General features: G+C 36.2%; 1 protein-coding gene across 18 annotated transcripts in view; it reads right to left on the reverse strand.

The window, feature by feature from the left end:
- The window catches only part of Lmo7 (LIM domain 7), a 208,227-nt gene that overhangs the window by 87,583 nt on the left and 102,917 nt on the right, over positions 1–17,727 (reverse strand). For 16 of the 18 annotated variants that reach the window (XM_078015778.1, XM_040281389.2, XM_078015772.1 and 13 more), the window contains exon 5: positions 10,755–10,861. In XM_078015778.1, the coding sequence (XP_077871904.1) occupies positions 10,755–10,861 (107 nt within the window). Of the gene's footprint in view, positions 1–10,754; positions 10,862–11,359; positions 11,477–17,727 lie in introns of those variants that run through there. The other 2 variants (XM_040281394.2, XM_078015779.1) reach the window with 1 other exon arrangement.

A 17,727-nucleotide genomic window follows, 5' to 3' on the forward strand; every position in this document is an offset into this window, starting at 1 on the left:
CCAAAAAAAAAAAAAAAATCCCATGTCAAATTTTCTCTCTCAAAGACTACTTATTCCAGACAAGATTATCCAGAGGGGGGAATCATAGCTTAGTTTAGTTTTTAACAAAATTAAGAAAACCACAGCATCAAAAACTAGTGAAAAAAAAATTAGTCTAAGTAAAAGATGTTTACCAGTTTTGTTCCAAAAGACAGGTCCCATGCTGGTGCTAAAAAGGTCAAAGTATGAGAGTATAATCCTGAGCAATTTAGATTAGGAAGGGTTTACAATCTCCAGCTTTTGACAAGTAGTGCATTTCATAACAAGTACAACTAAACATTCATAAATATCTGCAAGAAAGTCATAAAACCTATAACGATATTTATATCCCCATCAATGAAATTAAAATATTCTATTATTTCTTAACTAGCCAATGTTACAGGATCACACTTTTACCATATCTCAATTGTTCTAAAGCACACATCTTTATTTAATATTCTTAAAAATAGATCATAAAAATCAATGATCTTAGATTTGATGGCATATTGTGATAGCCCCTTGAAGTTACATAGCACAAAAACTAGAAAAAAAATCTTAAAATCATAATGCAAAGGTATTTTCCACTTATCAAATGAGGTAGTATCAGTCACATACACAAATTCACTTTGAATAAAGCTGGCCTAGTTAAAAAGTAACTCGTGACAATGTTAGCAACACAGCACTAACAAAAATATCAGCAAATTTTTTCAAGGGATTTAAAACTGTTTACACAACACAGTGGAAGGAGAACAGGCTTTGACAACAAAGATAGCCCTTGAATTAAAATCCTAGGTTTATTACTTGCTCATGGCCATACAATTAAGGAAGTCTGTCTTTTCTCTGCCTCATTTCACTTCAGGCATCTGAAGCCAAAGGGAAACACCTGGTTGAGCAGTTACTAGTTTGGAAATAACTTAGGTAAGACACCTGACAGTGCCAGATAGCTCTTATCCAGTTTGTTTAAACCTATTTGAGTAACAGTAATTGAATATTTGAGATGCTCTGGACCCTCCGATACAATGATTTCTCAATCTCCTTGCTACTCTTCACTCCAAATCCAACATTTTTCTTAGAGTTGTCAACAGAAACTAGTTCAAAGTCCCTTAAGATCCAAAAGCAACAATTAAAAATGAGTTTCCAATTCTACACTTATGATTTTAAGATCAAACAGGAGTAGGTGTTGTTTCCCTTACCCACCCACAGGGTTCAGGACCTGACGCTGAATATTACATATTCAACGGATGGTGGACAATGCATAAGAAAAAGGTCCACAGTTGAGGGCATTTAATGCCCCAACCACACTTCACACAGTCGCTCAGCCAAGTCCTGCCACTGCCCCTGTCAGCCCAACACAATTATGTTCCCTGGAAACAATGGCTTCTGGCACATGAACTCAAAGCTTAGGCTTCCATCAGGAGATGTTCACATCTGTAATAAAGAAATTTTCTCTTTCTTGTCAACAATACAAAAAGGAGAACAGAAAATATGGGGAGAAAGAACATCAAGTTATTATTTCCCAAGTTGGCATGCCCTGTACCAATATTTAATGGTAACATTACACCAAGCCCCTTTGTTGAAAACAGTTCATCACCAAAATTTTCAAGGATCTGGATGGAGCCTCACCCTTTGCAGCCTCAGAAATTTGTGTGTGTGTGCTTTATTCTTGGGCATTCGATAAGTGAATACACACAATTATATACAAAACTGAGATGATTTTTTTCCTTCTCAGTATTAAGCCAAAAAATGTCTAACAATATGTCAGCCAAATTGTTTATGCAGATACACTGATTCCTTTGAAGATTATTTCCACATCTCAGTAAATTAAAAAAACACTGAAAAGCATTTCAAAAAAAAAATCTGGCAGCCATCAATAAGATTCTAATGTAATAAAACAGTGAAGGTAATAAGAATAGATATACTTGATATTTATTTAGGGATTCCTCCCTAAATTGCTCTAAGCACACAGAGCAAACCCTTGTTAAACTGACAGTACTTAAAGCAAATAGAGCTTAATTCAAAACAGGTGCTTCTCTCAGTGCACTAAATCGCCACTTTTTCCTTTTTTTAAGCTTCACAAAAATTGGCTTATCTGAACTATATTGACTTAAACTATGTTTTCAAACCTACTCCTTTTTGAAGGAGAGAATACACTGGAAAAATTTACACCTACCATTTACATTTTTAAATTTTAATGTGAGATATTTAGATTTACATGGTAAGCAGCCTACCTTTCCTTAAAATTAAAGGTTTTTCGGTGACTCCTGGGCCAAGCCATCTTCAATTTACTGAGCCTATGTATCAGTGGTTTCTGAAACAGCAGTACTAAGCTTTTCAGAAGATAAGGTGATAACATACAACTCTGTTTCCCAGTTTAGAAGAGATGTTCAGAAAGGTATATGTCTCTGAGAAATGAAGGATTAAGCAACCATTCTCACCCAGGACTGGGGATCACTATGATAGAAATGATTCCAGGGCAATTACCCCTAAAATGTAACTATTTCATTAACCTAAACTCTTAAAAACAAACAATAGCCAATAAAAATCTTTCATGCCATTCTATTTAACATTTGAAAGATTTTACTTTTTAAAAGAAAAAAATCAAATTGTGTCAACACATATCAACATAAAAGTATACTCCTAGTTTCTTGACATTTTCTCGTTGTTTACAAATAAAACCAGAACTAAAAACTGGGCAAGTCTTTTCAAGTCAAAGACAATGCCTATTGCAATGTATAATTTTTAACACCTAGGGCAAAAACCACATGCTTTGGTTAATTTAATCAAGCCTTTTTATGCTGTTAGTATAGTTGCCTTTTGATGGACAAATATGAGAGGTCCAAAAAAGATCAGCTAAGTTTTTTTTCTGGGTTAAAAAAAAAAAAAAAACCTGTGGTGTGTCTTTGAGCTCAGCAAAGACAAGATTATGAATACCTATTCCAAAATGAATAATCATAAGTCCTACAAAAACTTCTCAGATAAGTTCTGATCTCATCTATCTAAAAGATCACCTATTTGCGAACAAAAAACTTTTCACATAAGTGAAAGAGAAAACAGGCAACAATAAAAATAAGCCAATTAATGTGAAAGCTGTGAATCTAAATTAGTATTCTAGATTGCCTTTTTTAATTCATTAAAGTAATTTTGGGTTATGCTCTTTTTTAAAATACAGAAATAAAGCTTTTTAAAGACATGTTAAAATACATAAAATGTGTCAGGAAAAAAAAAAAACAGGAAAAAAATTGAGTCTCGAAAAAGTTAAAACTGAACTGGCCCTACATACACAGGGGCAAGAGCAAATAAACTTAGCTGTCTGTACTTTGGTCTCCAGTTTTACTATTCTAACAACAACAACAACAAATGTAATGAGATAACTAAGCATAAATGTCCAAAAAAACCCATATCTGTTTTAATATCTGCCCTGAATAGAGAGAAGGCATAAGACTGAAACAGCCATTCTCAAAAATAAAGTCCTGTAGCTTATGATCACAATTTAAGTAACCAAGGATGATTTTTTTTACTCCATATTTCCCTACAGGTACACATACCTTCACAGGATCAAAAAAAACAACGAAGGCCAAGTTATGAAAATGTTCACAATAATTACTCAATACCATTTACTGAGCACTAACTATAATTCCAGGGGCATACACTTTACATACATGACTTTGTTTAATCAAGACAACATTCTTATGAGGTAGGGGTATCACCCAAGGGTACTGTTGGATGAGTTCCAAGCAAAGAGTCCTTAATCTGTCTTATTTACTGAAGTACTCCCAGGGTTTAGCACAGAACTTGACACAGAGCAGGCAGTCAACTATTATTTGCCATATTGAACTTACAGAGAAGTTAATCCACCATGAAGAGGAAAAACAACCTGTGTAAGGTCATTCAGCCACCAAAAAGTACAGGATATGATTAAACTCAAATCAGGAGATACCAAATCCTCTGCACTCATCCAAGATGCTTCTGTCCACCACAGATTGCTACACATCTATGGAATGTTCTTGTTCCATTCCAAGAAGAAGTGACTGAAACTCAGCCTGGAGTTTAATAGAGACAGTTCATTTGAACTTCTCTCTTTAAGCTTCTTTGTGTTCATATTCTTCAAATTGTTTTTAATTATGCCAGAGTCAAAGCTAGTATGACTGGGGTGAGAGGTGCACTTCGGTGTTTAATGCTAGACAAAGGTAAGAGGGACCACAGCAGCCAGCTTGACTATGGAAGCAGTAAGCCTCACAGTAAAATCATTGGTAAAATGTCTTATTAAAATAAAACTAATGACTCTTCGTAAGAAATGACCTCTATTACAGGTTCTTATTCTTCAAAAATTCTATTCCTTGCCATGCAGCTTCTACAAAATATTCCAACTACTTATATAATCACATTTTTCCACCCAAAATTCTGAAGATTTTATATTTATTTCAAAAGATGATAAATAATTGGTAATAATGATAGAAAGGCATAGAATATTTCTAGTACTTCATGTATACATATTTATGTAAATATACATCCTTCCAATGTCAATTAAACCAATTAGTATTTTTTATTTATACTCAACATAAGAATTCATTGAAACTTCCACCGACTACTTCGAAAGGCACATGGTGCAAAGTTCATATTTTATATTATTACTCACCACAAAGAGGAAACCAACCCTCTTTTAAACTGTACAAGTTTCGGATTACATTATAATATGCCATATCATTACTCTGGCATGATAAGTGAAAGGCAATTGAAACCAAAAGTTCATTGGCTGCTTTGCCAGACCTACTTGCATTTGAAGGATAAGAACAAATAGATGAAGACTTAGCAATATCAATTTCTCCCCATGTTCAAAGCTTGGTTTTAAAAGGTTCAGGAAGTCTTCCAAATTAAAATTCAATTTTTAAATAAGCATTTACACCTATGGTGTCAGGTAACAAGGAGAAAAAGGAAATAATATGTGCTCCCTGCCCTCAAATAGTCTCAGAAAAGTTACACATAGATGAGAAAAGTGTTTGATACCCAGCTGAAGCCACTGTGTCACCAATCAGAAAGTTTCCTGATTAAAAGCTTATACAATTTCTATCTTCCTAGAGAACCCTGTACATTTTTTACACATGTATTCCAATGGTGAATTCATGGGGCTATCTCCCCAACTATCATGTGAATCCCACTGAGGGCAGCTCTCTATTAAGTACCTGTCACACAGAAGATGACAAATGCATGAATTCTCTAAAACCAAAATTTCCTTTCCCCAGACTGTCATTTTGTACTCTGTATCTCCAGAAAGAAATTCAAGTATGTACACCCTGTTACCTCTATCCTTACACAAATGATCAGTTAAACCAGGCCAGAATAGAAAACGAAACTCAAGAGATTAAAAATAAATGCTTACTACTTCTATAGTTACTAGCGAAGCTCATATTTTCAAAAACAGCTGAGAGAACTATAGATATGATAGAGCGTGGAATTTTAAAAGTTAGATTCATTCAGCACAAGCAGCCCTACAGACAAAATTTTGAGAAAGTCTCTGAAGGGCCTTGATATAAAATAAATGCTATCTGATCAGGGGAAGTGACAAACTGCAGTTGTCATCCTGTCATCTTCTCATGAATTGACTCATATCAACTGCTAATCAGATCAGGTACCAAGTGAGACTCTTTGAAACAATGAATATACATGAGGTAACTTTTAAAGATAAAGACCTGGCCAGATCCAGCATGAAGTCACACCCAGCAGGCGGAAGAATCAGACCCCAAGGCTTTTTGGGGTTTGAGGGAGCAGAGAGCTCAGTAAGGAGAACTGGCATCTAGAAACTTGTGTATCTGAGAAATAGATTAAGAACTTGAAATGAAGAAAACAGACACAATTAAAATTTCAGTTCTGCTATAGCTTATCCCAGACCTGCCTCATATTCCACAACTTTTCTTTGCACCTAAGACTCTTGAACAGTCAAACTATGCAATTAAAAGAGCATTTACAATCTGGGCCACACATTTTTGCTACTAGCCTTAAACAGAAGCTCAGACATCTGGAAGAATTAATGTCCTCTCCCAGTAAATCCCTATCCCCAAAGAATGGCTGAATGGGACAGAAATGTATACAGTACAATAAGCTTCCTTTCTGTTTTTCCCTTCTCACAAGATGATAGTAAGGGAACATTTGAAAATAATAACATGAATTGGCAGGTGGAATTCACCATGTTCAAGGTACAGATCCAAGCTTGGATAATTAACCTTGCTTTAAAAAAAAATTTAAAATGTTGAAAAATTCATTTGAAAGACACAGATTTGGGAAATAAAAAATATATATAAATCTAGATTAAATCAGAATAGGGCAGAAATTAAAGAACTCAAAATAAGTATATTTTTACTTGCATAAGTAAACCTTAATACACTCACACCCATCAAGCTCAATTTGAAAAACTGTTAGAAAAGGTTGTCATCTGGGAACCTGACTCCTAAGAAATGACTTACAGCACTGCCACAAAAATCAAGCTTTAGAAACACTTCCATCTTTAAAATATCATTTTTAGCCTCCTTTATTTTCATGATGGAAAACGTCAACACTAATTTTGCTTCCAACCACTGTTCCTTTGGCAACTAGCACATGTAAAGACAGATTATTAATTTCTGTACCCTCACTTTAGTACATTTTAATAATTTAGTCAATATCAATGTTTATTAAAGTTACATTTTATACTTAAAACATTAATACCCTAAATAATGGTGGAGTAAGTCTCTACCAGAAAATAATTTATTTGAATGATTGAAATATATTGTGCTCCAAAAAACTGCCATCCTGTAATTATATTATGAACAGAACGTATCTGAAGAAGTGCTAAAAAAGCTGGATTGAAAGAGTAAGGGGGTGGAAAGTAAAAACATGTTTACAATCTGTTCAAATTCTCAACCTAAAATTTTTAATATAAATCTGTTAGAGCAACGGTTTCAATACAGAACTTAGTTTCTAAGATAAGTTGCTAAACATGTAAAAATAAAATTGTTAATGTTAAGTTCTAGCTTTCTTCCAACTCTGAGTACACCAATACAGGACACCTCTGACCTACCCTGTTGAGTTACTTTCACCTATAAACAATTGCTCCGAACTTCTATCAATGACCAGATGCCACCACAGAGACCATGACATTTGGTATCACAGGTCCCCAGTATGCAGTGGCATGTACATATGGGTCACTGTACTTACTCTTCTACAGACGTTTTACAGAAGGTGTGCACAGACAGCTCTGTGAAGGTCACACCACCTACTCTCTGTGGATTGTGTAATGTAAATTCAGTATGGGTGTCTATGTTAAATTCGGTAAATGGCTATTACAATGTAAGCTGAATTTCACACCCTTAGAATGAACAGACCTCCATCTACCAGCTATGGAGAATAAATCACAAATATGCTATTGGGAAGAAAGAATGTAAAGATGGATCCTATCCATTAAATCAAAGATCTCAAAATTAAAAGTGGCAACTGACTCTTGGAATAGATGAAATACCAAAATGAATGGAATCATTCGAACATAGGAAGAATTCAAACTACTACTTCCTGTAATGTAGAATAAATCAGTTAGAAAATTAAAGCATATGTAAGTATATATAATTACAGACATATAAAGTGTACTCTGGTTTTGTTTCACTTTTGAAAAGTTAAACTGTAAGTCTCAAATTGCTGGAAAATAGTTTTATTTAAGGGCCTGAATTATTGAAGTTATCTACTAGCAACTTCTGCTATCATTCTCAACACACAACTCTCCCAGGTTACACACACCCACTCCATATTTACTCTCTCCACACACTAACAAAAGCACCCCAAGTTCACCAGCACAGAGGATAATATCAACTATCCATTCCTGTTTGCTCTCAGTATGGCACGGTTACATTGCACTTGCGATGAGGCCAATGACGGCTCTATACACTGTTAGGTGCAACCTAAGTAGCTGAATAATGACAGACCATTTAAAATAATCAGAGCTTGACAAATGTTGGTTCAACTGAATGTATAGATGAGCAAAATAATCTCAAAGTATTTATACACATTACCACATGCTCAGATAAATCACAATAAGCCTTCACATTAAAATAGATAATAAGCCAGGCACGGTAGCACACACCTATAATCCCAGCAGCTCAGGAGTGGGAGGCAGGAGGATCATGGATTCAAAGCCAGCCTCAGCAATTTAGTGAGGTGCTAGGAAACTCAGTGAGACCCTTTCTCTAATTTAAAAAAAAAAAAATACAAAATAAGGCTAGAGATTTAGCTCAGTGGTTGAGTGCCTGAGTACAATCCCTGATACACCCCCCAAAAAACAAAAGAAAATAGATAATAAACATAACACAAAAATGGAGCAATTACTATATATCTACAAGTAGTTGCATTCTAATAGTGTGTCAAAAGTCTGTCACTGTCAGTATCCTTCATTTCCACATGGCTATCTTGCTGGCAAAGAGGATTCAAGTATGGAATTCTAAGCCAGTTTCTCAACTCCAGCATTATCAGAAAAATTCTTCATTATTGAGACTGTCCTTTGCACTCAAGGGTATTTAGCATCATCCCTGACCCGGTGGATGCCTGTGGCACCCCTCCCCAGCTATGATAACTAAAAGTGTCTCCAAACATTGCCAAGTGTCCCCAAGGAGGCAAAACAGCCTCCCATTGAGAACTACTGACCTAATCAAGTCCTTTAATCTCCAATAATAATAGGACAATATTTGACCTATAGGAGCCTCCACATAAGAACAAAAACTAAAAACTACAAAGCATTACTATTCAGTAAGCAATTATTTGCTTTCCTTTAAACCTGCTTCCTTTAATAAAAATGCTGTCTCAGGGCATAAGAGTTTAGCCAACATTTTTAAAGAAGTCATTTGCCAGCTTTCTTGTGTCTCAGCTGGGAGGCTCCAGGGCTCTGGAAATGGCAGACCCAGAGCCAACCAGTCATCCCTTCATCCCAATGATCAGGGGAAAAGTTCTTACTCAAAGTTCTCACTCAGGCATCCTTGCTGGAAAGACTGAGGCACACCTTGCTTTGATAGACTTGTGGTTTCCACTGAAACAAGTTATTCTGCATACTTCTTACTACAGCTGTAAATACGTGACCTCTCGGTTTCACTTTGCCAGTAATTTAATTTCATTAAAGGCTGAACCCAGATACTGATTTTTCTTAAACATTTCAGACCCAATAGCTCCTGAAATAAGCTCTAAGAAAGCTTGGTACATAGCACACTTGAAATTAGGAACCAACAAACATGTTTTGCCTATTCCTTAGCCTACTCAAATATAAGATGCAGAGTTTCAAAACAATAGGATTTCAGGGGAAAGCAATCTTATTCTTAATTGACACCAACAACTCAAGCAAAAGATGACTTTTGGATCTAAAGTTTCTCTGCCTATCAGCTGTGAAAGAATATGCTGATTAGGAAAAATAGAACAAATGCATTAAGAAAATTTTTTTCATGGACATTAAACACAACCTCACATACTACAGAAGGAAACATTTCAGTAATGAAACTTAGGATCTCAACTACCTTTCAATTAAATCAAAACTGCAAACTCTTCCCTGACATGCACATAGCGCTGCCATAGAATCAGAAAAACATTTAACAGATACAGAAGCAGTTATGTTTGAAACTGTTCATTTAAAAATATGTAGTGTTAGACTTTAAAAACTAATGCTACCTGAGATTTTAGATTGTACTATTAAAAGACACTGTATACGATCAAAAATATTTATGTAGTTATTTTCCTTCATTTAAAAAAACGGTCATATTTAAGATTTTTATACTCAGTTTTTAATGAACACTGAAGCCACTATCCAGAGACTATTAACTACATAAACTAAATCTTTGTCTAAATCGGTATAAACTGATTTTTTTTACTTTTATTATCTCTACAGATAGAACAAAGTATTTATTTCCTCACTTGGAAAAATGTTAGTTAGGCTTAAGAGCCCTGGTATGGAGGTAGTTATCATTAAAAAATTAAACAATTTTCCTGTCACATTTATCTGGCAATATGAGTTTATTACTGATTTCTTGAAAGCAAATTAAATTTATAGAAAAACAATCTCAGAAGAGCTTAAAATCAGAGTTCCTGAAACCATACACTCACACATGAACACCATTTTCCACCTAAATTTCAAGAGTATACCTACAGACATGCTTTCAAGCCCACTTTGGCTTTCTTGTCCAAACTACTGAAAAAGTGAGAAACAGTTCATTTTTTTTAAAAAAAAAAAGGCAACAACTGACAAGATCACAGGCATTACATGTTGGTCTCAGGCAATTCTACCTTCCAAATACTAACAAGGTTTTTTTCACCACTGTCCTACTCTAATTTTTTATGTTAACATAAAATTTTTATGTATCTTAATTCCTAATACATGAAAAACTATCTTAAAATAATTATTTTTACCGTGTGAACTATAACATGATCTCTAAATACACTTGATAAATATAAAGAATATGCTCCACATAAGCAACCAAACACTACCACATTGGACAAGCATTTATGAACTACCACTTTGCTCAGTACAGAGATTTACAATAAGTCTATGAAATGCTACCAATTACAGACAACTTCACATTCACAGTCCCTGAGCCATTTTTTAAATAGTCTAATCTGGAATGAGAACACAGGAAGACAGAGAAGAACAAATTTTCAGTAATCACAAGCTCTCAGCAATTATTTCACTTAAGCTGCAAGCCCTAGTTTAAAAAAATATATAACAAACCAATGAAACTTACTTGACAGTGACTCGATTAGATAAATCCTGTAGATCCCCAGGATGGAAAAGCTGGGCTTCTTTCAATCCAATCTGTTCACAAGCTTTCAAAAATACGTTTATATTATCCTGTGAAAAGAATTGGAAAGTGAATGCTTAGCCGAGCTCGTTCTCAAAGGTTACAAATTTTTATGATACAACTTCCCAGCTTCAAAGTCCAATTGCAGTCAGCAAAAGAGACGGCAGCAAGACCCATCCAAACATATATCAGGAAAAAAAATACATGGGCACAAACAGCCTTTCAGTCTTCCAGAGCATAAAAGGCAGTGCTATCTTATGTGCAAGCATACACTGCTTCTGTGATCTTTGTGACTGGCACGTTAAACATTACCTGTTATAGGACAAGTGCCTAGCCACTGAGCAGTAATCTACACTTTGATGTCAGCTCTGCTCTGCAAACAAACGCCCTCTTCCCAGCTTCGCACGACAAGCCTCACCTCTCCTCTTTAAAAATAACTCCAGCTACTGACATTCACCCACCCAGAAACTGTTGGCAAGGAAGAAATAAGAGGAGGAACGTTCTGTTTCTATGATTACAAATTACAGAATGACTGTGGAATACCACACCTGGAATCTGGGTTTGGTTGCCGAGCCAGCTCTTGACGGACAGGGAAACCATGCTATAAGACCAAGGAGAAGCCTGGTGCTCATTGGCTAAATCACACAGTTTAGGAGTGGCACATTATTCACTCCCTGCACCTGTTTAAAGAGCTGCCTCCAAAAAAAGAAAAAGAGAGAAAGAAAATCTATCCAAGGCTCTCCTCATATCTAATTTCAAAACCCAAACCCTTCACTCACAAACCAATGCTTCTCATTAATGTAAACTGCTGTACAAACACAGACTACTATGTATCCTATTTTACAATCAGCTGCATTTCAACCACACACATTTGGTTACCAAAAATTGGCTTGGGCTTCATCTCTACTATTCTTAACAAAGATGTAATGTTTTGAACAACTAATAATAAAAAAATTAATTAATTAATTTTTTTAAAAAAGAAAGCACTTTGTGGGGCCGATATGGGATGATCCTATGTAAGCTTTTGGTCTTTGCTTTGTCAGGGATTTGGGGTACAGGAGTGTTCCCCTCACCAGACAACACTTATTGCTGTCTTCAGCATGCAGGCAACGCCTCCTCTAAGCTGTCTGCCTCCCTGAAACCTCACCTCCCTCCCCAGGAGTTCAGGGACCAGAAGACACTCATTCCCACAGTAAGGAAAGTAGGAATGGTGTGGCCAAGGGAGAGGGAATGATTAGAAAAAGAAAGGAGAGATAAGAAGCAAACTGAACAGCTTGGGTTCCTGGAGAGTGAGGGGAGTTAGGGAAAGTGCAGGCGGAGGGGTGACAAGAGAAAAGCAATGCTGATGGCTAGAGAAGAAAGGGGCATCATAAATCAATTTCTATTCATAGAGGTGGTAGATCACTCCAGTATGTTCTTAGTAAAAGGCACTGCAAACTACCTAGTTAGAATTTGAAATCCATGAATCATTTTTAATAAGATGATTCCAAAGATTAAAAAAAAATTTAAGTCAAAAGTTGAGTAACTCAATGAGAGGCACTGAATGTGACTTTAATTTGACTTTATGTAGAAAAAAGAAGAAATAAATTATTGGCAAAATTCCAGGAGAAACAAAAGGTAATTGTAGTGTTGAATACACAATTTCTAGAAACTATACTATCTGTAATTACTAGATGATACATGATTATGATATAAAACTGGCCACTGAGGAGCAGACGAAAACAAATAGTTTGGTTCACCAATACTCCAAATTCTACAGGAAACAATTTCATATAATAAATGGGAAAATAAACTGATAGAAGACTTCCCACCAACTTAATTTGGCTCTGAATGTTTAAGGTATTATAAACTATTGGGCTGGGGATGTACTTCAGTGGTAGAGCACCTGTCTAGTGTGTGCAAGGCTTTAGCACAGCAAAAAAAAAAAAAAAAACTTTGTTTTAACTAACATATTATAATACTTTAAACTCAAAGTAAACTTATGGAACTTCAAGACAAAACAATTCTTCACATATTTTATAGAAGTATTATCAACATTCATCTAGTTGACAATATGTACAGGTTGACAAGGACAAATAAAGCCACACATTCCTCAAAACCCATCTAAGTCTTTAAGGAGAAACCACTTAAAATCTAAAGTGACTACACCTCGAGACAATATTCAAGAAAAAATACAATTAACGATTACATGTTAGTCTTATGTAAATCCTCTATCTGAACCAAAAAGCAGAATATCTTTTAAATGGTTGACTTCAAGCAGAAAAACCTGGTAAATAAAGTCACACAGGGCCTATACAACAGGAACAGCCTGTACTTAGATCAGAACTAACCTACATCATGCTTACTGGACTTGAGCCCACTGTTAATTTATTTTTGCTATTTCAAAAGACCCAGGCAGATAGCTGCCTCAGGGAATATATAAAAGTATAAAATTTTCATGTCTGTTGAAACATCAGGAAGCCATACTTTGTCATACCCGAGAAAGTATTTAGTCCTCATTTGATGGAACCATTTTCACTTGAAGTTACCAAAAATGAGAGTAAAAATAGATGACAAGTGGAAACAAATCTTATCTAATTGGACTGGTAGCCAGAACTCCAAATTAGCTCACCACTAACCAACTGCATGGCTTTGGAAATCTTAGTTAATCTTTCTGGCCCCATCTTCCCTACGTGTTGTAACAAGTACTGTGTGGATCTGTAACCCATTACAAGGACAAACACTTCTCTCTGTAAGGGGAGGGAAGCCCAATCTTCCCTCACCCAATCTTGTCACATAAATACTTCATAACCCAACTTACATAAAATACTCAAAATCCAACATATCTAATCCCTACACTTACAGTACCAAGAGCAGCTTCTTAGAAAATTTTTTAAAAAATAAATCCTAAAGATATCTATTTAAATCCTTTTATTTTAAAATTTTTCTGTGAGTATGAATAAAGGCAGAAACATAAACAAGATTTTCTCTCCAAAATCTACTCCACCTGATTCATTATCAATTATCTCTCCTGATTAATTATCAAGAAGTGAATGCTAACTAACTATAAGGAAGACAAAAAACTCTACAAAGACTCTTGGGTTTGTATTAGTTCTGCATAGTACCTCTATTAGTTATCTATTGCTGCATAACAAATTGTTCCAAACCTTAACCTCTTAAACAATGGACATTTATAATTTCACATCATTTTAGAGTTATTAGAAATTTGGGACTGGCCATAACTGGATCATTCTAACTTGGGGGATCTCTCATCAAGTTGCACTTGAGATGTCATCTAGGACTGAAATCATCCAAAGATTTTGTTGGGGCTGGGGATTGTCTGCAAGGTGACTGGCTCATATGGCTGAAAAATCAGCACTGCTTGTTGACAGAAAACCTCAGTTCTTTACCAAATGGACATCTCCATAGAACCTCTTGATAGAAGCAATGATGCAAGACAGAGCAAGATGAACGTGCAATGTCTTATGCCCTACCATTCAAAGTCACATTCCATCATATGTTCAATATTCTATTGGTTACAAAGGTCAGCCCTATGATGCAGAAATTACACAAGAACATGAATACCAGGTGAGAATCACTAGGGGCATACTCAAGGACTGGCTTCCACATTTCATTCTCTGGAACCCAGTAATCCATGTCTTGCCCCGATATAAAATTCAATACTGCCTCCTAAGGTGCCCAAAATTCTCATCTCTTTACAAGATGAGTTCAAAGTCCAGAACCTTATTATCTAAGTCAGATTCAGGTGTGCAGCAGAGTTCCTGAGGTATTTATTATTCCTTAAGTACAGCTCTTGAGTTTCTCTCAACCAGACTGTCAATAAACAAAAAGGAAATTGCTTATCCTCCCCTATTCTCAGTATACAATGATGGGACAGGTGTGCTACCCTCAGGATAGATAGTCCATTTTAAAGTATGGAGAAATGAAAGACACACCTGAGCCACTGATCCAACAGGAATTCTCAAATTCCACAAGGCACAGGCTGGAAGTTCCTTTATTAGGACACAGAGTCCATGGGTTTTGGCTCCACACTCAAGAGTCATCATTCCACCCTAAAAATCATCTTCCCTTTTCCTTGGAAAGTAGCTTGAATTTGCAGCTGTGTAGCTTTCTCAGTCTACTTCTTATCTTTCCCACAGAGATTTGGGGGAATCAAAGGAGTTTTAATTTTATAATCCTGTCTCTTTCAGTCTAAGTGGCAGTGTTTCTGCAAATACAATTCTCTCAAAGATCCTATAGATCTTCTGTGAATCTTACTAGACTTCACTTCATTAGACAAACGCCTCACTCACTCATGAATCTCTGGAGAAGAAGCCCTTCTCTACCTGGTCTTCTGAGAAGATGAAGGGACAATACCCTGAAGCTTCTTAGAAGCCTTCTGCTGGGTTGGACAGATCTTCCAGGCACCACCTTGGATCCTTCTAGGAAGCTACTTGGATCTTTCTAGGATTTTACAACCACACCCTCAATTTCATCTTTAGAACTTGTTTTCCTGCCAATGCTCTGAATTTGATCTATGTCTGAAAACTATTTCTCAATTCCAGCAACATTTACTGACTTAAAGAGTCTGATATCAATACCATCAATTCCTGTGTCCTTCCTGTTTATCAGTCTATTTTATGTCCACTTAGAAGACTGAACCAGTTAGACCCATTTCTGCAAAAGTTTCCTGAGTACACAAGATCAAGGACTGTTTTGAGTATTATCTAGAAATTCTCTCCATCAATCAACCAAATATACTTCTCATGATTATTTAGGCCTGCAATTCCCAGAAAAGGCCTGTGTCTACTTTACGCAAAAAAATTTCAATAGAGAACCCTTTGTTAACCCCTTTGAACCTGAGGACATGATGATATAGATCAATTTAACCTGAGGCCAAGAGATCTGGTGATTCCAATTTCTTTCCTCTTTGTGATGCATCACCCAAGCCACTGCCTCTTGCCCTGGAATTGACAGTGCTAAAATTCTTAGCAGTTAAATGTCAGCAATCAAGAGGTTGTAAATAACCTTTGATGCAGAGAAATTCAACTGAGTCCATATAGCAGTTATGCATCAGCAATCAAGAGGTTGTAGATACCCTCTGAAGCAGAGAAATTCAACTGAGTCCATATCTTAAAATAATGGTTTGCAGACACTGGACCCAGCCACATCAAAACACGAGAGGGGGCTATGCAGTCACCCCCCAGGTAAGGCTGATGATATACAACTGCAGTACTAGCACCTGCAACTGAATGCCAAGTCCACAGAACAGAAAAACTGACCTCACCTGGGAGCTATTAGAAATGTACAATCTTGAGCTCCATCTCAGACCTACTACATCACGGAAGGCACAGGAAGTAGATCCCCCAATAACACGAGGCTTTGGAAACAACAATGTTTTTGGCAAACAATGTGAGTAAGTATTATGAAATAGGACTTACAGCCATGTTAGTTAGTTTTTTGTCACTATGACCAAGATATCTGACAAAAAGAACTTAGAGGAGGAAAAGTATATTTTGGCTCATGGTTACAGAGGTTCAGTCCATCGTGGGTCAATTAGATTTCTCTGGGCCTGAAGTGAGATAGAACATCATGGTGGAAGGGTATGGTAAAGGAAAGCTGCTCAGCTCATGGCAGCTGGGAGGTTGTGGGGTGAAGCACAGGGCAGATGCAGCCTTCTAAGGCACATTCCCAGTGACCCACCTCCTCCAGCCACACCCCATCTACCCACAGTTATCACCAGTTAGTCCAGTCAAATTGGCTGGACTGATAATCCAATAATTTCACCTCTGAATATCTCTTCATTAACACAGGTGCTTTAGGGGGGACATCTGATATCCAAACCATAACAAGGAGAGTTTCTCTTTACTGTACATGTGAACACCTAGGGATTATGGACTTCACTAGTAGACAAACTGTCAAAAGTACTTGAATTCCATTCACATGATATTAACAGTGATCAAAGTTATTTTAAAGCAACTTATAAGTAGAGAAGTAATTAAAATATATTCCAACTTGCATTTTAATTATACAGTTCCCACTAAGAAAGAGTTGAGTCACAATCTGATCAGTTGGCACTTGTTTTTTAATTTATTATTTTGGCAAAATCATCCTCTGTCTTATGGTGTAGCTAATAATAAATGCAATCTGTCAAGTTACACCTACATTTGATGACTATAACATATAGGTAAACATTCATCAGAAATCCAAGTTAACTGTGAGAGAAATAAGCAACTACTTTGATCCTTTTTCAAAAAAGCTTTCCTTGGTTACCTATTTCTCCACAAAGAAAAAGGTCTGGTCATTGCTGATAGCAAGGGAGTCAAAGACAGGAGAATGGTGAAGATCTATAACCTATGAAAATAGGAATAGGGGCCAACTAGGAAAGCATAAAGGAACTGCCAAGAGACACTGAGGGCCCAGGAGATTATGCATGGTAACGATGCCAGCAGGGTGGCGACTGATTTTTTTTGCCAGTGTGCTTGGCAGAGCAGGAGAAAAAAACCACCACACCAAGCAAGGCAGAGCTGAGATTTGGCAAGTCAGGGCAGCTGAAAGCCTAAAGAAGGGCTGAGTGACTGGTAGAGGCTGGTTACTAACATGTTTAATTAACTCGGATTACACTTAACTAGCTACACAAGGGCAATAACAGGCTTTGTCAAACTGCAACATGAACCAAGACAGTCCTTTAGTTTATTCAAATTAAACCTTACATTGAAAGTGAAGTAATTAAAAAATGCACTTCCTCTTTAAAAAAGCATTGAAACATCCTTAAAACTCTGTCCTCAAATTATCCACATTCTGTGCTCCAAAGTAAAGCCAGCAATTTGCCATTAAAAAAAAAAAAAGGTCATGTTATAATGATGTTAAAACAGACTTTATGAACAATAAAGCATAATTAAAGAATGAAAACTACATGGCAAGACTTGAGAGCTTG

Source organism: Ictidomys tridecemlineatus, chromosome 6 (genome assembly GCF_052094955.1).
Source record: "Ictidomys tridecemlineatus isolate mIctTri1 chromosome 6, mIctTri1.hap1, whole genome shotgun sequence".
NCBI lineage: Eukaryota > Metazoa > Chordata > Mammalia > Rodentia > Sciuridae > Ictidomys > Ictidomys tridecemlineatus.